At 45.2% G+C, this 17,802-nt stretch overlaps 6 protein-coding genes across 6 annotated transcripts; 4 read left to right on the top strand and 2 right to left on the bottom strand.

Moving 5' to 3' along the window:
- Nucleotides 1-339: 339 nt before the first annotated feature.
- On the top strand, nucleotides 340-1,125 carry SARC_03897 (hypothetical protein; the record flags this gene model as incomplete). The annotated part of the gene is made up of 1 exon (XM_014302299.1): nucleotides 340-1,125. One exon carries the CDS (start codon nucleotides 340-342, stop codon nucleotides 1,123-1,125), a length of 786 nt encoding a protein of 261 aa, XP_014157774.1.
- Nucleotides 1,126-3,593: 2,468 nt separating this feature from the next.
- Nucleotides 3,594-3,938, top strand: SARC_03898 (hypothetical protein; the record flags this gene model as incomplete). The annotated part of the gene is made up of 2 exons (XM_014302300.1): nucleotides 3,594-3,828; nucleotides 3,871-3,938. 2 exons carry the CDS (start codon nucleotides 3,594-3,596, stop codon nucleotides 3,936-3,938), a joined length of 303 nt encoding a protein of 100 aa, XP_014157775.1.
- Nucleotides 3,939-4,039: 101 nt separating this feature from the next.
- On the top strand, nucleotides 4,040-4,276 carry SARC_03899 (hypothetical protein; the record flags this gene model as incomplete). The annotated part of the gene is made up of 1 exon (XM_014302301.1): nucleotides 4,040-4,276. The coding sequence occupies one exon, from the start codon at nucleotides 4,040-4,042 to the stop codon at nucleotides 4,274-4,276; it is 237 nt and encodes a 78-aa protein (XP_014157776.1).
- A 2,240-nt stretch (nucleotides 4,277-6,516) lies between these two features.
- On the top strand, nucleotides 6,517-6,726 carry SARC_03900 (hypothetical protein; the record flags this gene model as incomplete). Its single annotated transcript, XM_014302302.1, has 1 exon — nucleotides 6,517-6,726. One exon carries the CDS (start codon nucleotides 6,517-6,519, stop codon nucleotides 6,724-6,726), a length of 210 nt encoding a protein of 69 aa, XP_014157777.1.
- A 610-nt stretch (nucleotides 6,727-7,336) lies between these two features.
- SARC_03901 (hypothetical protein) lies at nucleotides 7,337-8,679 on the bottom strand (the record flags this gene model as incomplete). The annotated part of the gene is made up of 3 exons (XM_014302303.1): nucleotides 7,337-8,213; nucleotides 8,418-8,525; nucleotides 8,662-8,679. 3 exons carry the CDS (start codon nucleotides 8,677-8,679, stop codon nucleotides 7,389-7,391), a joined length of 951 nt encoding a protein of 316 aa, XP_014157778.1. The 3' UTR covers nucleotides 7,337-7,388.
- A 951-nt stretch (nucleotides 8,680-9,630) lies between these two features.
- On the bottom strand, nucleotides 9,631-16,399 carry SARC_03902 (hypothetical protein; the record flags this gene model as incomplete). Its single annotated transcript, XM_014302304.1, has 11 exons — nucleotides 9,631-9,825; nucleotides 10,032-10,169; nucleotides 10,419-10,566; nucleotides 10,820-12,597; nucleotides 12,762-13,925; nucleotides 14,090-14,277; nucleotides 14,491-14,666; nucleotides 14,823-14,972; nucleotides 15,242-15,393; nucleotides 15,624-15,839; nucleotides 16,292-16,399. 11 exons carry the CDS (start codon nucleotides 16,397-16,399, stop codon nucleotides 9,631-9,633), a joined length of 4,413 nt encoding a protein of 1,470 aa, XP_014157779.1.
- Between the last annotated feature and the right edge of the window lie 1,403 nt (nucleotides 16,400-17,802).

Genomic DNA, 17,802 nt, shown 5'->3' on the forward strand with positions numbered 1-17,802 from the left:
AGGCCGTATTTCTACAGAACTACAGTAGTCATGAAACGCGGCACTGGAGACACTTTTTCTATGAGTAGTTAGGGTTATAGTTAGGGTTTGGGGACGTAGGGGGGTTATTGTTTCGCAGTAAGGGGGTTATTGTTTCGCAGTAAGGGGGTTATTGTTTCGCAGTAATGAGGTTATTGTTTCGCAGAAAGTTGCAAAAAGAAAAAACTCGAAAAGCGTTCGGGGTTACAGAAAGCCTTATTGTTTAACATGTCCACAACAGTTTCTATTACAAATGAATACCGAGTGAAAATCAAAATCAATAACTCTTGGTTTGTTTACCTCGACACTACAGAGATCATGATGTATCTCATGTCCTCTAAACGTAGACGTCAGACCACATATATCCAGTGGACCATGAACATTGGCGCAGCCTACTCCACAAGTGACGTTGCGAAGATCCGGGATATCGTAAAGCCCGTGCTTCAGGTGACTCTGGGGTCCAGAGGCATTTCAACGATTGATAGTGGCATCTACATGATATACATTGGTAAGGTCAGAGACCTCAAGCACCTCTGTGTGACACTGCCAGCGAGCTGTTCTGATGACGACGCATCCACCGCCGAATGGACGAACATGGCGTCTCATTCAAAGATGCGGATCTTAAATATGCCGTGTACATTGCGTCGTCACTCGGCAGCGACAAGATTTCCGATGAACAAGCACCGTGAGATTTTCTCCGTACCTGCCGCTATGGCAAAGTCCCTGCTTGACGAGATTGTCCAAACCTGTCGCCAGGTCTCGACTGGTGGACTCGTGGAGGAGCAGCGGCTGGCGGCTGAGTTGGAAAGAATTAAAGAAGGTATCATCGTGGACAACAAGTTGCATGAGAAGACGCGAGCCACGGAGGCCAAGGACGCCAGTCGGTTGGCCGATATGGCTGCGCGTGAAAACGAAAGTCTGCGTTCGGCCCTACGTGCTTCAGAAGAAGCACGTAAGGCTGCGGAGGATGTACGCTTAGACCTGAGCCAGAGACTCGCATCGTCACAAGAGCAGCTCTTTGAGCTTGCCATGCCGGCCCCGGAAACTGGACCAGAGACTGAGGATCAAAATTTGACTTCAAAAAATTGTTTCAAAAATCCCTTTTAGTCGTTTTTAACCTGCTTGCGAGCCGGGGCTCAGAATTTGAAAGTATTTTTTGAAGCAATTTGTTTTGAAACAGTTTTTGAAGCAATATTTTGAGGTCAAATTTTGATCCCAGTCTCTGGTCAAGTTTCCGGGGCTCAGAATTGGAAACCGGTTTTGAAAAAGTTTTTGAAACAGTTTTTGAAGCAATATTTTGAAGTCAAATTTTGATCCCAGTCTCTGGTCAAGTTTCCGGGGCTCAGAATTCGAAACAGGTTTTGAAACAGTTTTTGAAGCAATATTTTGAAGTTGAATTTTGATTTTCAGTTCCCGGGGCTCAGAATTTAAAATTATTTTTTGAAGCAATTTTTTGAACTCAAATTTTGATTCCAGTCTCTGGTCAAGTTTCCGGGGCTCAGAATTTGAAACAGTTTTTGAAAAAGTTTTTGAAGCAATTTTTTGAAGTCAAATTTTGATCCCAGTCTCTGGTTTAAGTCAAAACAAGGCAGATCCGCGGAGGTATGGATGTGATGGCACTTAAATGATTTTCCGCTATAGTCGTGTAATTGTTAATAGTGACACGGCCGTAATATTTCTTGCGTGAATGTCGTAGAAGCATGAGATGGCACTTTGAAGCAAGCAAACATATCCCAGAGGCAAACCAAATTCGAGCATAGGCCAAGAGGTCACGCCAATGACAAGTTATAGCCATTCGGCCCCAATGCAACATAGCTTCGTCATCGACGAAAAGCTTGAAAATATCGCGAAGCAAAAGAATGGTCTTATCCATAACGGACTGGAGCATATCTGTCATCATTTTGAGGCCAAAGACTCCTGCGACCGACTGCCAAACGTCACTTGTAGATGTCATTCAGATAAGATGCTGGCGAGACGCCTTTGGATATTTTAATTGGTTGAAACTACATGCCATGTCCATTGTGGACAAAATGTCTATTTGTCTAATGTGATTTATACACTCCTGTTCAGTTGGGAGGGGATATGAATCTACATCAAAATTGTCATTGTCAATTTTGTAGTTTTGGCAATATCTGATCACATCCACAATTGATTGTGCTTAACACGCGGGTAAACCGCGCTTGTCATCCATGGGGGCTGTAGTAGTCGCCCGGTTCAGATGCCACGCGCGTACAATGATCAATGTCGTCTACGTGTTTCCGAAGGATCCGATGATTGGTTCTTCTTTTAGAGCTAAAAGACTGTATTAATGTACAGACCCATTTATAAAATAGATACCATCTCATTCACAGTTTTAGAAAGCTTATATACAGGCTTCAATAAGTTGTCGTCCGACTGATTGCTCTGTAGATCAATGTTCGCAGGTTGATAATTATACCTAACAACAAGAAAAATACCAAGTCTACTATCAAGTCATCCACTGTAGTGAATTTCAAACAATGTAAACTGTGCCCGTGAAACACGTTACCCCGTGGCTATAAAAGTTCGAGTTTGTGCAGAGTGTTGTTTACTTCTGTTTATTCGAGCACAAAAGTTTAAGATATTATTGAAAATAATAAATCCGAAGGCGATTATACTTACTACAAAACCCGTTTTATGAATGAGACGTTAGGATGATTAACATCCGATGCGTTGGGTCCGAAATTTCTATCTGCCACTTACTTCTTAAGTGACACATCTATCTGTCTGCTCACAATAAGTGGAAATCTTGAATTTTAATTAATCTCTGACTCTGACTTACTTAATAAACATAAGGCGCATACATCGGACCTAATACTAAACGACATAAGTGTAAAATATGAGTCTTGGACTCGTACATATATACACTTACTAACCTAGGTAAGACATGACCGAAACCGGTTTACTTTGGTTTTTACTTTACAAACTAGATCGTTCTGCTATGTAGAAAATCAGTCTCTGGTCAGTACGATAAAATGAGATAAAGCATTGGGGGTTAACTGTATTTAAATGGTCTTTTTCCAATATTAATTCAAAGTGTTCTAAAATCACTTTGATGGCTCATATAGCCCGAGTATCTTGTATGACTCATATACTTGGCTCTATTTGAGACAATAGGAGTCGTAGGAAGTTATATACTATTAAACTGAATAAATTCTAAGCTACTACTTTTGGTTTTGGTCCTCCCGCAACTTTTCAAAATCCAATAAGTCTCTTTCTGTTTTTAAAGTTTCCTAGGCGGAACTTACTGAACAGGGTTCACATACCTCTATCTGCCTACAATGAAGCCAAGTGGGCTATGAACCCTTAGCACTGCCAATGAGAAAATCTAAAAATCAAACTAGAGATACATTCTGTGTGATCGAGAGTATTTAGGCTCTTACCGAGAGGCAGCCCCGATCATTCGTACACAAGCTACCACTGCCAAATCCTAGCTGACTACAATTGTCGTATATTCGTATGAATATAGTAAAATTTAGAATAAATACCTCGTACTATACGGGGAAGCATGATCTGGAGGGTTTTCTGCTTTGAATGAGAACGACAGTCCCCGAAGGATGGAAAAAGGAACTATCGATAAGGAACCAGTTGTTCCTGATGGCGAGCGAGAGCCGTTTGAAACCCGGCGCGGTCTACAAGAGCAACCGCAAAAGATGTCTGGGAGGCGGCAGCCCTACAGCTCCAGTGAGGTAAAGTCCGCCATGAAGCGGCAGGGGCAAGGGCGTCACCCAGCAAAGCGTAGCCTCGACAGTGCCCTTGATGAGGTCCTGATGAGGTTGATTACTGGTGCAGGTGAGGTGCAAAGACACTAGTCTCACATGATACCTCACCTAGTGAGCAGGGTGTATCTATTTCAAGAGGACAAGCCAGATCTTGAGGAGTGTGATGTGAGGGAAGATTAGAGATCAAGTTTGATCTGGTTTGCGGCAGCTTGTGCACGGATTAGGTAAGTCGCCGGCTGAACTAGCACATCCGGCTGAAGACCATTGTGGAAGCAAAGACCATGGTGGAAGCGAAGACCATGGTGGAAGCGAAGACCATGGTGGAAGCGAAGACCATGGTGGAAGCGAAGACCATGGTGGAAGCGAAGACCATGGTGGAAGCGCATGCTCAAAACAAGAAAGCCCATCGCTTCACAAAGATTGACAAGATTCATTTTTTACCCGAAGCCGAACGTTGCGCCCGCAAACATCCCCAGCAGCAAGTACAGAAGGAGAAGACAAATGAGATAGCCGAGTAGCAGATTATTGACGAGCAGCACGGTAGTGATGTATTGTGGCTATCTAAAACGGTCACAACGCGGAAGGACCGTATGTCGGAGCAGGTTACGTTCCAGCGCATTGCTGGGAAGCTCTGGGTTACGGTGGTCGACTGCGGAAATGGGGTTGCGCAGCCGAAGCTGAATGAGAGTAGTCGTGACATACTCAACGCCCTGGGGCAGGCACTCGCTGTCATTTGGCCATAGTGAGGCCATGTGGCGTTTCCAGGAGATCCTTAGCCGGATTTTTAGTACCTTGGAGATGAGACACATCGATGAAATAGTCGCCGCCTCTGTCGATACAGTGGAGCAGCACTGGAAGTACCTGATGGCGTGCTCTGAGCGGTGTGAAAATAGGATGTACAGTTTGGCTTGAGACAGGCGCTGATGTCTTACCACAAGGACCCAGGTGAGCTCCTTGGGCGATGGGCTGGCTTTGAATGAGTCACAATTGTTGCGGATAGGCTGGCTCCGTTGTTGGAGGTAGACTACCAAGACAACCAAGACAGAGTGCGTTCCTGGTATCACACAGCTGTGGCGTTTTGGAAGAACTATAGCGATGGGTTCACACAGATCGTGGCCTGACCGGTTGGGTATGTACGCAACTTTGGTTCAGCCGGTCCCAAGGAGCCGCTATGTCAGGATGCAGATGCATGTGAGCATTTTGATGTTGAGGGAGTTAAGTACGTCCTCCGTGATGAGAAATTGTGGCCGGTGGCATATTTCTCGTCGACATTGTGCCTGCCCAGCTCAACCAACTTGTTACTGACAAGGATTGGCTGGCGCAGGTGCATGGCATACGCAAGTTGTGACCGATATACAAGCGCTCGCACCATCCGATGACGTTGTTTTTGGACCACGAAGCTTTGCTGTCTATGTGGCATCAGGATGAAATTGCCATGGACCCTAAAGATAGGCAGCAAGGACGTTGGCAGGAAGTTTGCCGGGGCATAGATGTAGCGGATATGTTGAGTCACCTCATGGGATATATTGAGTCGCCGCATGGCAAAGGTAGACCCAATCATGAAGCAAGTTGAGGGTCAGGGTACAAACCCGAGGCGTCGGGTGACATGTGGCGGTACTCTGTTGCGCACGATGCATGGCGCGTACTAACGAATACAAAGCGGCCAACTTTGTATTTAAAAAGACAGAGAGGGTGTAGGGGGTCCATACGCATAATGCGCTTGCTCGGCCGGGCAACCAGCAGCTCCTGAAGTATTTTTTTTCCATGAACATATGAGGGGGAAGGGGGCGTTGACGGTGTTGGATTTCTCGGGTGCTGGCCAAGGTGACCACGGAGCAGCGGAAGACCACTCTTGTGTCCATACATGCAGTAGACGGGGTGATGAGAGTGATAACGAAGTTGTCAAGGGCGCTGATTGCCATTCCCCCGCAAAAAGGTGCATTTATTCGACATGGTCACGAGGGATTGTGCGCTCCCCCACGGGGCCGACTCTTCTGTGTAGTATAAAACAATCGGAATTCTATACCGGACGAGTTCTGGGCAGGTGCGCAGGCGTTCACTCCCCGCCTGGTGATGGGCTGTACTGGAGCCCCTGCGTGCTGCTCGACTCACACTGCGCACGAGTAGAATTTCTTGTTGGACGAGTCGTTTGAGCATGCCTCGCAAGCGAGGGCAAAGCAAGCGGGAGAAGGCAGCGACGTGAGAGCTGAAGCAGGAGCGGGAAGCGTTGTTGGCACGCAAGAGCGGCTCCCTCTATACCTTGCGGGGGCATAAATCGACACCTGCCAGATGAGGAAGCAACATGGCCCGCGTCAATACGAGCTCATACAGCAGCCTGTACGAGTGCGAGATCTGTTCCAGCACGCGTTCAGGGACTTTACAGACCTTCTACACTCAGACGTCCGAGGGCTATCCTTATCTTTGTTGCTGACGGGCATGATTCTGCTCAAGCTGTTCAAGTACAAGAGAAGAAGGATGGACACGCGGTTCCTGTAGCAGGGCGTGCATCCTTGGGGTCAGCTATCGACATGCACGTTTGCCCAGGATAGGGTCTTGGATTACCAGGACATCCGTCAGTTCACAGTAAGGTAGATCCGGCTACGGCGAACCACCATCAGGGCACTGGTTCGGCTGAAGCCGCTTTCAAGGTGGCGAAGGATTGGATCTTCAAATCCCTGATGGAGGATATGCGGGGGGACTCGGTGTACCTAAGTACAATGTTCTGGCAACGTCCATCCGGCGGCACGCGCGGTACATCATGGCTACGAACCGACGGTATGACGGTGACCATGAATTTGCGCTTGACTATCATGTGCGAGCGCTGTTGCAACAGCCGGACACAGCGGCGGCCAGCAGAATTGATGCTGATGCGAATGTCAATGTCATAGTGGCGCAGTATGCGCAGTTAAAAATGGGCAATGCTGCGCGTGTGGATGCCATCAAGCTTACACCAGGGGACAGGGTGTAGTTCAGGGCCAAAGCTAATCAGGCGCAGTCGTCTCCGTTGTAGCATGGTCCTGCCATGTCGGTTTTCGAGGACAGCCCGGAGCTGTATGAATATATACCTGAGCCTGACATCTTACACCAATAAATGGAAAGTAGTAAATAGTCTAAAATTTAACACCAACGAGTCAAGTAGAAATACCTGACTTCTCTAGCCCAAAGGTAATTTTATATAGTATACATGGCATATATAGGATATCAAAAATCACAATGTAACCTTTTTGTCCTTGAATCAAGGTGGTAATTTACGTTGAACTGCGGCCTTTATGAACGAAAACCGCACCGCTTCGAAATCTGCCTGGTCCAACTAGTTGCAAACTCAATGATAGCATTTACACTGGCAAGGATGGTTTGCATATATATAAACAGAGCAGCTTAAAAGTGATGCTAGGCAAACAACAAATACTTCACAAGTTCGAAGCAGCATCTTCCTGACATTGATGGGACACGGTGCAAGATAAGATTCTTTAAAAGTCTATGTAGTTCCGAACTTCCGCCTCAAGTTTCTAGATATTTGTCTACACAGCCGGTGGTTTATGAAATGTGGTGATTCATAAATATATTCGTAGCAGAGCACTTTATTAATGGGAGATATAGCTATTCTGTTTAGTATAAAACATTCGAAATTTAAGCCTTATTCGACTTCTCCACCTTTCTACCTTTCTTTTTCTTTAAAGGCTCCATCATATTTTTCGCTATCAACCTCAGTTTTGATTTTGGCGTGCTATTATCGATAGCATCACACGAGTTGTGCTTGCTTCTGTCGCCGTGTAGCATTAAATCAGTGCTTTCTCCCATACCGATTCTTTGCCCCTCACTCATACCTCGCGTAAGTTTCATTCGATTGTCCTTTAGCTGATATCGAGAGGGCTGCAGAGCCTGTTGCAATAGGTCGCGACTGCCAAAACTGCCTTCACAAGAGCCGTATTGCTTTGATGTCATGCGCTCGTACATAGAGCGTCGGCGATGGGCAGCACGATCTTCGAAGTAGGGACGTGCAGCAGCACTTTCCAATTCGAATCTACTTAAAGCTGGGGATCTAGCACTTCCACCGGCTGTAGACGTGCTCGCAAACGAAGAAGTGACGAGCGGCGATGCCATTGAGACCTTGTAGGGCAAATAGCTAGCGGTTTGCACAGATGGTCTACGCACGGATGCCAAAGCGGAAGCTAGAGGCGAAGAAGGAGCTCTTTCCAGTAACAGGTGAGGATTAGAATGTGATAGGGATCGAGCCGGGAGGTTCGGGGATGGCCTTGTCGTTTGTTCGGAATATATTGCAGATTGTGGTAGCGGTTTTGTGGATAGCTGATTGTGCGACAGCTCTGTGTCTTCCGTGAAAGAAGTGTCAGTGTCCAGAAATGATGCACTGCAGTGCAAAATCGAGGGGGCCGGTTTCTTTTTGTCAATACTAGATCTCCGCTGTCTAGAAGATGATGTCTCACTTTCAGAAGCCTGCGAGGTGTAAGGAACGAAAGATAAGTCAAACATGATAGAGCGCATGGTTGATCTAACGACAGGAATACAAAGCATAAAAAAGTGCCTTTCAAATCAACCTACTAAGTGTATCTTGATTATTTCACAATCCTGCACGGCATTTGCAATAAAATCAAAAACAGCACGTACATCGCAGTGATTGCTATAATACGATATACATACTGTACTAGCATAGTCGTTATCAGACGTGCAATCTTGGAAGTCCATCATCACATCGGTTTGCTGCGAGTGTGATTTCTTGATCCGAGTTTTGGCGTCCCTTTGTCTGATCTGTCAATTTGTGATGTGTAAATGCGCTGTTGAGGGTTTATTTATACAGGCGAAGCAATCAAGAGGCTTTTCATGATAATGCGATGTAATTTCACAGAAAAGTAGACCAAATAAATAAATTTTAAAATGCACATACCTCTTGCGATTTCTCCATGGAGTAATCTTTGTGATGGACGTGTACGAAGAGTGAAGCAAGATCGTGCGCTTCACCAAACGCCGTATTAAGTGGCACACATCGAAAACCTGCAATATGAAATGCGAGAATATGGTACTCGAACATTCTCGAAGTCTTCACGTAAGATGGTATGAAATGCTCTAATATCAAAAGCATGTTACAATTGAGCGAAATATCATCGGGTTCTTTGGTGAGAACTCACCTGACCTCAATCCACTGACAGGGTACGTGACCTGACCTAGTAGTTGTGGTTCGTTGAAAATATCACCGTTCCAAACCGAGAGACGAACGAATGCCAATTCCGGACACTGTAAGCATACAGAAATAAACAGTAGTTGTTGATTCATTTGTAGCTAAAGAATACATGCTCGACGTGGCGTGCAAAATTGTCCTGTCAATCAGAGGCAAGTCAATGAGCAATATACAAAATGATGATGTGCTACGTTTTATAGAAACCGAGGATAATGTCACGCACAATTAGCGCGCCAAGAATTACAATATAGCAAGAGAAATACATACGAGTGATACATGTGAGGATTTAGAAACGAGGGGAAGACCTTAAGATGACATACCAGGACGTGTATACTGGTTTCCAAATTGAAAACACATGATAAAGGGCCACCCGCTGTGAAGTAAAAGTGAACAATCATATTAGCAGTTCAACGGGTGGTTTGTGTACTACATGAATTGCATAACGGAAGTGAAAATAATCCCCACAACAGAGTGTGTTGATAGTTATGCACGAAACTGTTAATTAAACAATATTTGACGAAAAAGCGCATTATAGTACGTAATTTTAGCAAGACGAACACGGAAATATATATTTATGTAGTAGAAACACCTATATTTGCGTATGAGATATGAAATTTATAATGTGAGCGCCATTAAGAATGAGCAAGATTGTAGTTGCGGCGCTTCAAGTTCCTCTACTCAGGAAGAGAGGTTTAACGACATACATTGTATTGACGACTGTCCTAAGCACACATGGTCTGCTTGTACGCCAGTAAGGTCAACAGACACAAACAAGCCTCCATTTCCTTTTGTCTTCAACTTCTTGGCTTGTCCCAATTTCGCGGATTTCTTGCTCTTCTTAGCGGTCAGCTTTAGATGTTGCCCCGTTATGATCTGAAATTACAAGTCACCAGAGGATAGGGCTGATTGAGTACCTTGTTTATTCCATCATGCGCCTAAGCTGAATAGTTGATAATGCTACATCATTCCACACGGTACGTCATTCAAGGTAGATAACATTGCAGCTGTAAAATCCGTGTCAAAGTTCGTGTCGTAAACTATCGCAATCACTACTATTCCACTGTAATTGCAATACGTACCTTGATTTGAAGCTTGCGTACACTGCCCGGGAATGTAACAGGGTCTAGCGGATTGAATGTGCTATTTATTGATCTTAGTTGAGGGGGCTTCAGAATGTAACCGCAGCCGCCATTCGATACGAAAAATCCATTGTTGAGCTGGTATGATAGAGGGGGAAACAGCGACATGGAAGCATATTAGCAATCCATATTCTAGCTTTCAGCATCCGACGTATTCGAGCGATAGACAGCAAACGTTAAACTGAATATATTGCAGTAACACAGAGAAAAGCGATGGATGGGATAAGCCGAAAGCACAGAACGAATAAACATATCACAGTAACACGGATAAAAGCGACACACGGGATGAAACGAAAAGTATAGATCAATTTTAAAAGTAAAATGTACCTGCATATGTTTGTCAGGATTCTGGAAGTTAAGGGATACCATCGAACAGCCCACACCCCAAAACCAGGTTGGATCGTAGTTCGATGAATCCACTCTGCGGGCGGCGGGATAAATTCGGCAGGCTTGCCTTGCATTATACACTACGTAGCTGCAAATAGTAGAGTATCCGAATATGATAAGCAAGCAATCGAAAAGCCTCCAACGTTCTGTACACCCGAAAATCACGAGCATCATGCTGAGAAAGGGATGGGGATGGCTAAACACTGGCACTTTTCCTCACACCAGACAATGGCTTGACGTGCTACATCAAAAGAAGCATAAACACAGCAACCACACAATAAGAGACTTGCGAATACTCAAAGGTCGAAAAATGAGAAGTCAACTATATGAATCGCACACACCTCGTGGGAGACTTCTTTGCCATGGTCATAGCTCGGGGCTCTGGAAAAGAAGTTAGCTCGTAGCATCGATTGATCGCTGCACTTTTTTCAAAAGTAGTGAATCTGACAGGCACGAAGTACCGCACTAGATCACTCAGCATTTGGTCTATACCACACGCAGCCTCTCTGGCAATTCTTTCGTCTCTTTCCTTCAGCTCAGCCGACGTCCTCCTGTCAGCGATATTCTTCACAGCGTCACACCACTCAACCAGATCCTGCGTATTACTGCTGCTGACGGTGATTGTTGTTGCAAATTGCGATGCAGACGGTATCGACGCTGCTCGCGTGTTCCCAGAAAAGGGCTTGCTACTGGTGGTGGTCAGGATACTGCTACTGCTGGAGGCTTTGCGTGTTTCTGACTGCGAGTCGATGCTCGATCGCTTCTCTGAACGTGTACGGGATTTGTGGCGCTTGTCATCTTGGCTGTAAATCGCAGCATGTATTTCATCCCACTGCTCAGTAAGCGAAGTCATCGAGGCGTACATGGTCGTTTCGTTAGAGGATAATAGATTACTGCAGCTGCTACTGTATCGCTCAGATCTCTCACCTCGTGAATCCTTGTTGATAACAGTCGCTACCAGGGGATTTGGTGACAAAACTTCGGTACACACATGAACACCTTCTGTGCTCAAAGTATCGCAACGATTGCTACGTACCCCATGCAAAATTGGTGTACTGGAGCTTCCGAGATGACCTGCCTGTACGTGTTTGGTGGGAATTTTCGCGAGCTTCAGCGCATCGACTGGACCATGGATCCGCAGCACATTCGGACACGATTCACTCTCGTCAAATTTCACATGACATCCTGATAGCGACATGACCCCACGCTCGTTCTTTAGGGCCGCCTGCTGGCCCTTGGACTGACGCACTACAGAGTCGCTTCTCTTACTATGTTCCGAAATACTGCTTTTCCGACCTGCACCTACTCTAGTACTATTCCTCCTCACTCTTAGTGGCAGCACTGCGCTTGACCCGGTACCGCTCCTGGTTATGTGCGACGTGGAACGTGCCACAGCAATCTTCTGTGACAGACAATCCTGCGGTAAGGTTCCGCCACCTGAATCAATCGACTCAAGTGAGATTGGATCCGCAACCGAGGGCATGGGCATTGACCTTGCCTTGTACGACCGGGAGTTCGGAGGCTGTGATTGAATCCCCAAAGTGATACCAGCAGCAGGTACATTCTCAGTCTTCTGTTTCCGCGAGTTCCAAGTGGTTTGTTCAATCATTGACTTATCCTCGGTACAACATACCACTTCTATAGCTGAGTGTACATCGGCATCACATGCAATATCAGAGGCCACACAGCACGAGCCTTCTTGCAAGACTCCAGTATCGTCGAAATCACACCCAGAGGTTGCGACAGCACACAGATTAGACCCTGAGGCTGATGCAAGGCCTATAGTTTTAGGTGTAGGAGTGCTTGGGGAGGATGTCATAGGTGTCGGTGTTGGCGGGCGAAGGGAATGCTCTCGCTGTGAGCCTTCCCGAGAAATTTTCTCAGTGTTATGCGGTGATGTTGTGTTCTTAATAGTAGAGGTAGGTTTGGAGACGGGTGCGTGAATCGGGTTTGGCAGTATGAGCGGGCTTTGGCGGTTCCAATTCGTTGTCATAGGAATAGCCGGAGCGCTCTCAAGTGTCGTTGGGGTTGAGGCTGGCTTCGGAACACCTACCTCACCTACCTTAGATGCAGTGCGCGACGCCGCAACAAATTTATCATCCTCGGGTAGAGTATCCGGCTACGAAGTGGTAAAAAGGTAGATGAGGAGAGTACGTGGTATCGACAAGAAAAGTAAAATATAGCGTTCGTAATATTGTGAATAATACTGAAAAACTCAGGAAAACAAATATGAGAAATTCGTTCAGCGGTATAAGAAATATAATCATATCCAAGAACACCTACCAGTGCCACGGTGTCTTTCAACACTAATCCAGACACTCCATTCACTGGCAAAGGATTCGTCCTGTAGTACATAATCAACTCTCTGATTGTTTTAAAGCCGTCGTAATTTGAGTTACCCACGTTGACTCTTCCCAAACTATCGTCATCTAATACATTTATCCCTGACGAAGTAGTCACGTCACTTTGGAATACAACTCCGTTATCCTTGGTGTTCCAATCGTGCGACGCTTTCTCATCGCTTGCGCCCGCAAGGGGCTTATCGTGCGTTGTACTCTGAATCTCGACCGCTGTTAAACCGTCTGATTCACTGTCGTCGCAGCGTAGTAGCGGAATACTAATTTCAGCCGCAGTAGGCTCGAAGTTTATAGATGTCGGGGTTAAATTCATACAGATTGTGCCGGTACTGAAATGCAGGGCGATATGGTGAAATCTTGGGTGGGGGCCACACCCATCGTATACTGATAAGATGATACGTTTCTTTTGCCTGCAGCCTGCAACGCCACTCATCTCAGCGCCTGCAACAGCTTCCACATCAATATCATCAGGCTGCGTTTCTCTCAGCAACCATACCCCATGTGCAATACACCGCAACAGAAGCATCTCAGCTGCATCCCGGGTCCACTCCGACCCAAACACGACACAGTCGTCCACACTCACGCTATTCGTTCTAGCATACCACGTGCTCGCCTTTATCGCAAACTTCTCGTCTTCTAGCACACCCGCAGATATGACTGTCGTGAGCGTCCTTCTTTTTGATAAAGGAGGTGCCAAACTAGTGTTTGCAACCTCGTTCGTCATATTTATACTAACTTGTTCATCTCCGTCGAATGCGTAATCTTCACTTGAGATAATGGGCAGTGAGAGTGATGGCACATCATGCGTTTTTCTAGAGGTAACTGGACTCATTGACAAGGTCTCAGTGATGTCGAGTTTAGACACTTCGAGCACTTCATCAGTGGTACTCACGACCGAATCAATTTGGGATAATTCGCCTTCACCTGTGTATTGGCTTTGTTCCAACTGCCCGGGTGTTTCGCTTTGTGGAGTCTCCACCCAGTGCAAGGCTTCTCCAGTCAACACAAAGTAGAACTCCTGCCATGCTCGGGAGTCATCTTGAGGTACATCATTGCCTACATACTCACCCGTATACAGTTTCAGCTTGCCCTGTTTTTTGATATAGTATATGTTGCATTTATTTTCAGACTATGTATTGCCTTTATCACATTTCGGCTTTTTTTCGAAAACAGAATGAGCACCAAAAGATAGATAACACGCTGCCACTCACTTCTGGATGAGTGTCAGCATCTGAAAGGAAACATATTGCGCACCTGCTTGACGGCGAAACTAACATCTTCAAGATCGTCCAGGCTCATGGATTCACAATTTTCAGATGCTCGTCTATCTGGGCTGTCCCCAGCTTTACTCGCATCCCCAATCTTCTTGTTTTTAATTAAGATTTTGCGCTTGAGCTGCTCGGGAGATGGCAGTTGCGTACAGTACTCACCCGGCTCAGATCCTACGGAAACAAATTAACAGAACTCAGTTTGGCGACATCGAAAGTCAAATCGGGGAAAGGCAAACCATATATAGCACACTTGATTGGTTTTTTCTAAGATTTTTACCAAGACTATTGCAGAGCCTGATAGCTAGAGCTGCGAAAAGCCAGCAATAAAGTTGACGCGGTACAGCATGCACTTATGTAGTGCCTAGTTCTATACTCCATTCGTACCTTCTTCTTCAAGAGTATCCATGAGCAACAGATGTGACATATGCTTGTGGAATGTCTCGGCCATAAAGCGCTGTTGCGCTACACTGCAGTGATTTTCTATCGAGATGATCAATGGGTAGTCCGTTGCATCAAAGGCATGTTCCGCTACAGCGATTACCACATCCTCGAATAATATTCTGAGAGAAAGTTCATGAATAGGAACAAGTACATCGATTCAGAACAGCTGAGAATTTAATAAAGTTGTATCACTTGAAGACATTTTTTAGGTGTTTGTGACGATCATCGAGTGATCGACTCGATACAAGCACTAAGTCAAAACTGCGCTGACATACTTTGTTGTGATCGTGTATCCGTGGTAAATGACAGGTTGTCCATTTTTCCCATCCCAACAGTCGAATTCAATGCAACGACATCCTGCTCTCAAAGCTCTAATGTACGCCTCGCACGATGACTCACTTTGCAATTGGTCTCCCATCAGATACCTGTGTGTAAGGGTAGTACATTTACGTCACGAATGTAGCGGTGTATTAGCAACAAAATAGATGCATCTAACAAAATACCTACTGTTTAGAGATCGTATGGCACGGAGATTCATTCTGTTCATACAGATTGTTATTGACACAAATTTAAGTATGCAGCAAAGCTTGAACGGGCAACATCGCGAAATCTGCGATAAAGATTCACACTTAGCATTGGTATAAAAAGCATTTGCTATACATCAAAGATCAATTTCCAAGCAGTTGTCTCTTACGTGTTATGTGATGAGTTTATGAAGTACTCGTTGATGGGGTGGTGCATATCCATGTGATGGCGTGTGTAGGCTGGATCAAGCAGCGAATTCTCATTTATGTTCTTCAGGAAAGCGCTGAACTGAAGTCGGGATAGTCCAGCTGCACCCCCGCACTATAAAAAAACAAGTGTTTTAGGAAGGAGATTATAAGAACTTTAACAACTTGCAAACAGATTCGATACTAGTGAAAGGCTACAGACTACAGCTTCAAAGGATGCAGAAGTGATGACCAGTACATGGGTTTAATCTAGAGCAAACAGTGTCACACTTCTCATCATCCTTATCACCGGTTGTTACTGGAAGTATAGAGCGAAGAAACAGCCTATTTAACTCATGTACATACCCTCGCTTCGGGGTCGCCGAAAGTACGGATAATATTCCAGATATATTCATCGTCTTCAGCCTGAGATTCGAGTTGTACCTGAATCAAGAATGACTGCAACTCGCCAAATGGAATCCATCCCGAATCTGATTCGATTGCTATCCATTCTAAAGCTTGTTCAACTGAGTTGCACGTCACCCATTCGTAATATAAAGCTTCAAAGCCGATTTCGTCCACCTATACAAATGAAACGTTTAGATTAAACTATTTGCATTGTCGATGTCACGTATAAAGCAAAAAATAGCTAATAATTGCTTATCAACATAGAAAGTATATCAACATCAGTCTGTTGTAATTTTAACCCCGACACTGCACTAGGCGTTCCCAATCAAAATGTCAATTTCATGCAGGAGGCCGAGGTTCATCGAAACATGTCCTTTACTTCAACTTGAATATTGATCACTTTTACTCGCACACCTTATACTACAGAGTACAGAGTAACAGGGTATAGCAAGTATCAGAACTGGTACATGCGGTGATTCCAATATCTCATAGACCAACACGTGGAAGCCATAGGCAACATAAAAAGTTTTAGAAGAACAATAATATGACATTTCTCCTCGCCCGATTTCTCGCACTTACATCTAGCTGCAGAGATAATCGGTGACAACCTCTTGCATTTTACATACCAGACGCTTATCGTGCGAGGCAGATGGTGAAGTGTGAGTTGCTGGCGTGGTCTTGTCGATGGTGTCTTTCAGCGTCTTCATTTTGAGCGGCAGACCCAAGTCCTTCATGCACCTGAATTGTGAATTTCAAATCCAAGTCAGACACCAACACCTAGAGCGTGAAGAGCTTTCACCGACAAACAAAGCATTTACTGGCATACTAAGAAAACGCTACCTATTTAAAATAAAAAGTATCAAAGCTTTGAAGCAACACTTCTGTATATCCATAGCTTGTGTGCATCTATGACTGAATCCCTTCTGTGTCCTGTATCTATACCTCTTCATTCTAGATTCAGCCATCACTTGGGGAGCCTCAGTCTCAGCGCTTAAGCTCATAGACGACGTACGACTGTTGCTGACACTACCAAACGCTGCACTCCAGCTTTGTTTGAGCCACCGATCTAGAATTAGACTGTGTCGCACGTATTTAGGCGCTAAAGCTAGCCGCAAATTTCTGTGAGAAATAGAGAAGACCTGATATGAGTGATCAGCCACTTATTTCTGGTCGTATGCAACGACGCTGTACATCATCAGTCTCTATGACACCCTTGATCATGTCCGGACATTCTGATATATATAAACACCAAGAGGGTTCCAATATGCTTGTGGTAGACGAGTCTTATAGACCCGTACAGTAAGCCTAAATTGCCAGATTTTATAGTATTCGCTTTCATGGATGTGCGCGTGCATACCTTATCCATTCTTGAGCATCGTACGGATGGGCGGCGACGAAACACAGCGCCTTTAGTTTAAAACTACGACCGTACAAAACTGTGAAACTCGACTCTGCCTCCATATGATAATCTGTGTGGATTCGATCTCGGGGAAATCCCTTGTGGTTCTGACCCGCGCGAATCTCTCTGATTTCGAGCAGAGATACTGATGGAAGTTGCAAAATAATTAATATCATTGTGGGTAAATCGCGAGAAGGGAAAAACAATATGGTCAATAAAGTCCAAGAGTATTGCGACGAAACTTCAATGACGGAGTTGAATGGCTGCACTGAGTCGAATTCACATTGCTTCCTTAAAATTCGGGTGTGGATTACAAAGTATTGCAATATGACACACCAGTAATATCTGGCTTGACTGTAGTAGCATTTGGAGACCATAGCTCCAAAGCCCAATCAGTGCGATTGAGTCGACACAGTCGTGGTACGGGTCGCGAGCTTCTTGTTCCTGAAAGCCACAAAAGAAGACCACCCTGTGTCAGCCATTCGATGCGACTAGCATCTTCAGCTTCTGACTGGCTCTCTGCGGCCCTCCCTATTTAGTATGAATGCAAGATACCAGGAATGAGGGGAGAAAAAAAAAGTTTTCGCTGGTTCACAGTATAGTTCATACTCATACCACTACGAGGACGAAGTCTCAATCCAATGTACATGTATGTACAACTTAAGCAACAAGTAATTCTGCCATCTGTATTTGCAATTCGACATTACGAAGAATGTCCGCCTGTTATTTATATACATA

The sequence above is a fragment of the Sphaeroforma arctica genome, assembly GCF_001186125.1.
Source record: "Sphaeroforma arctica JP610 unplaced genomic scaffold supercont1.208, whole genome shotgun sequence".
NCBI lineage: Eukaryota > Ichthyosporea > Ichthyophonida > Sphaeroforma > Sphaeroforma arctica.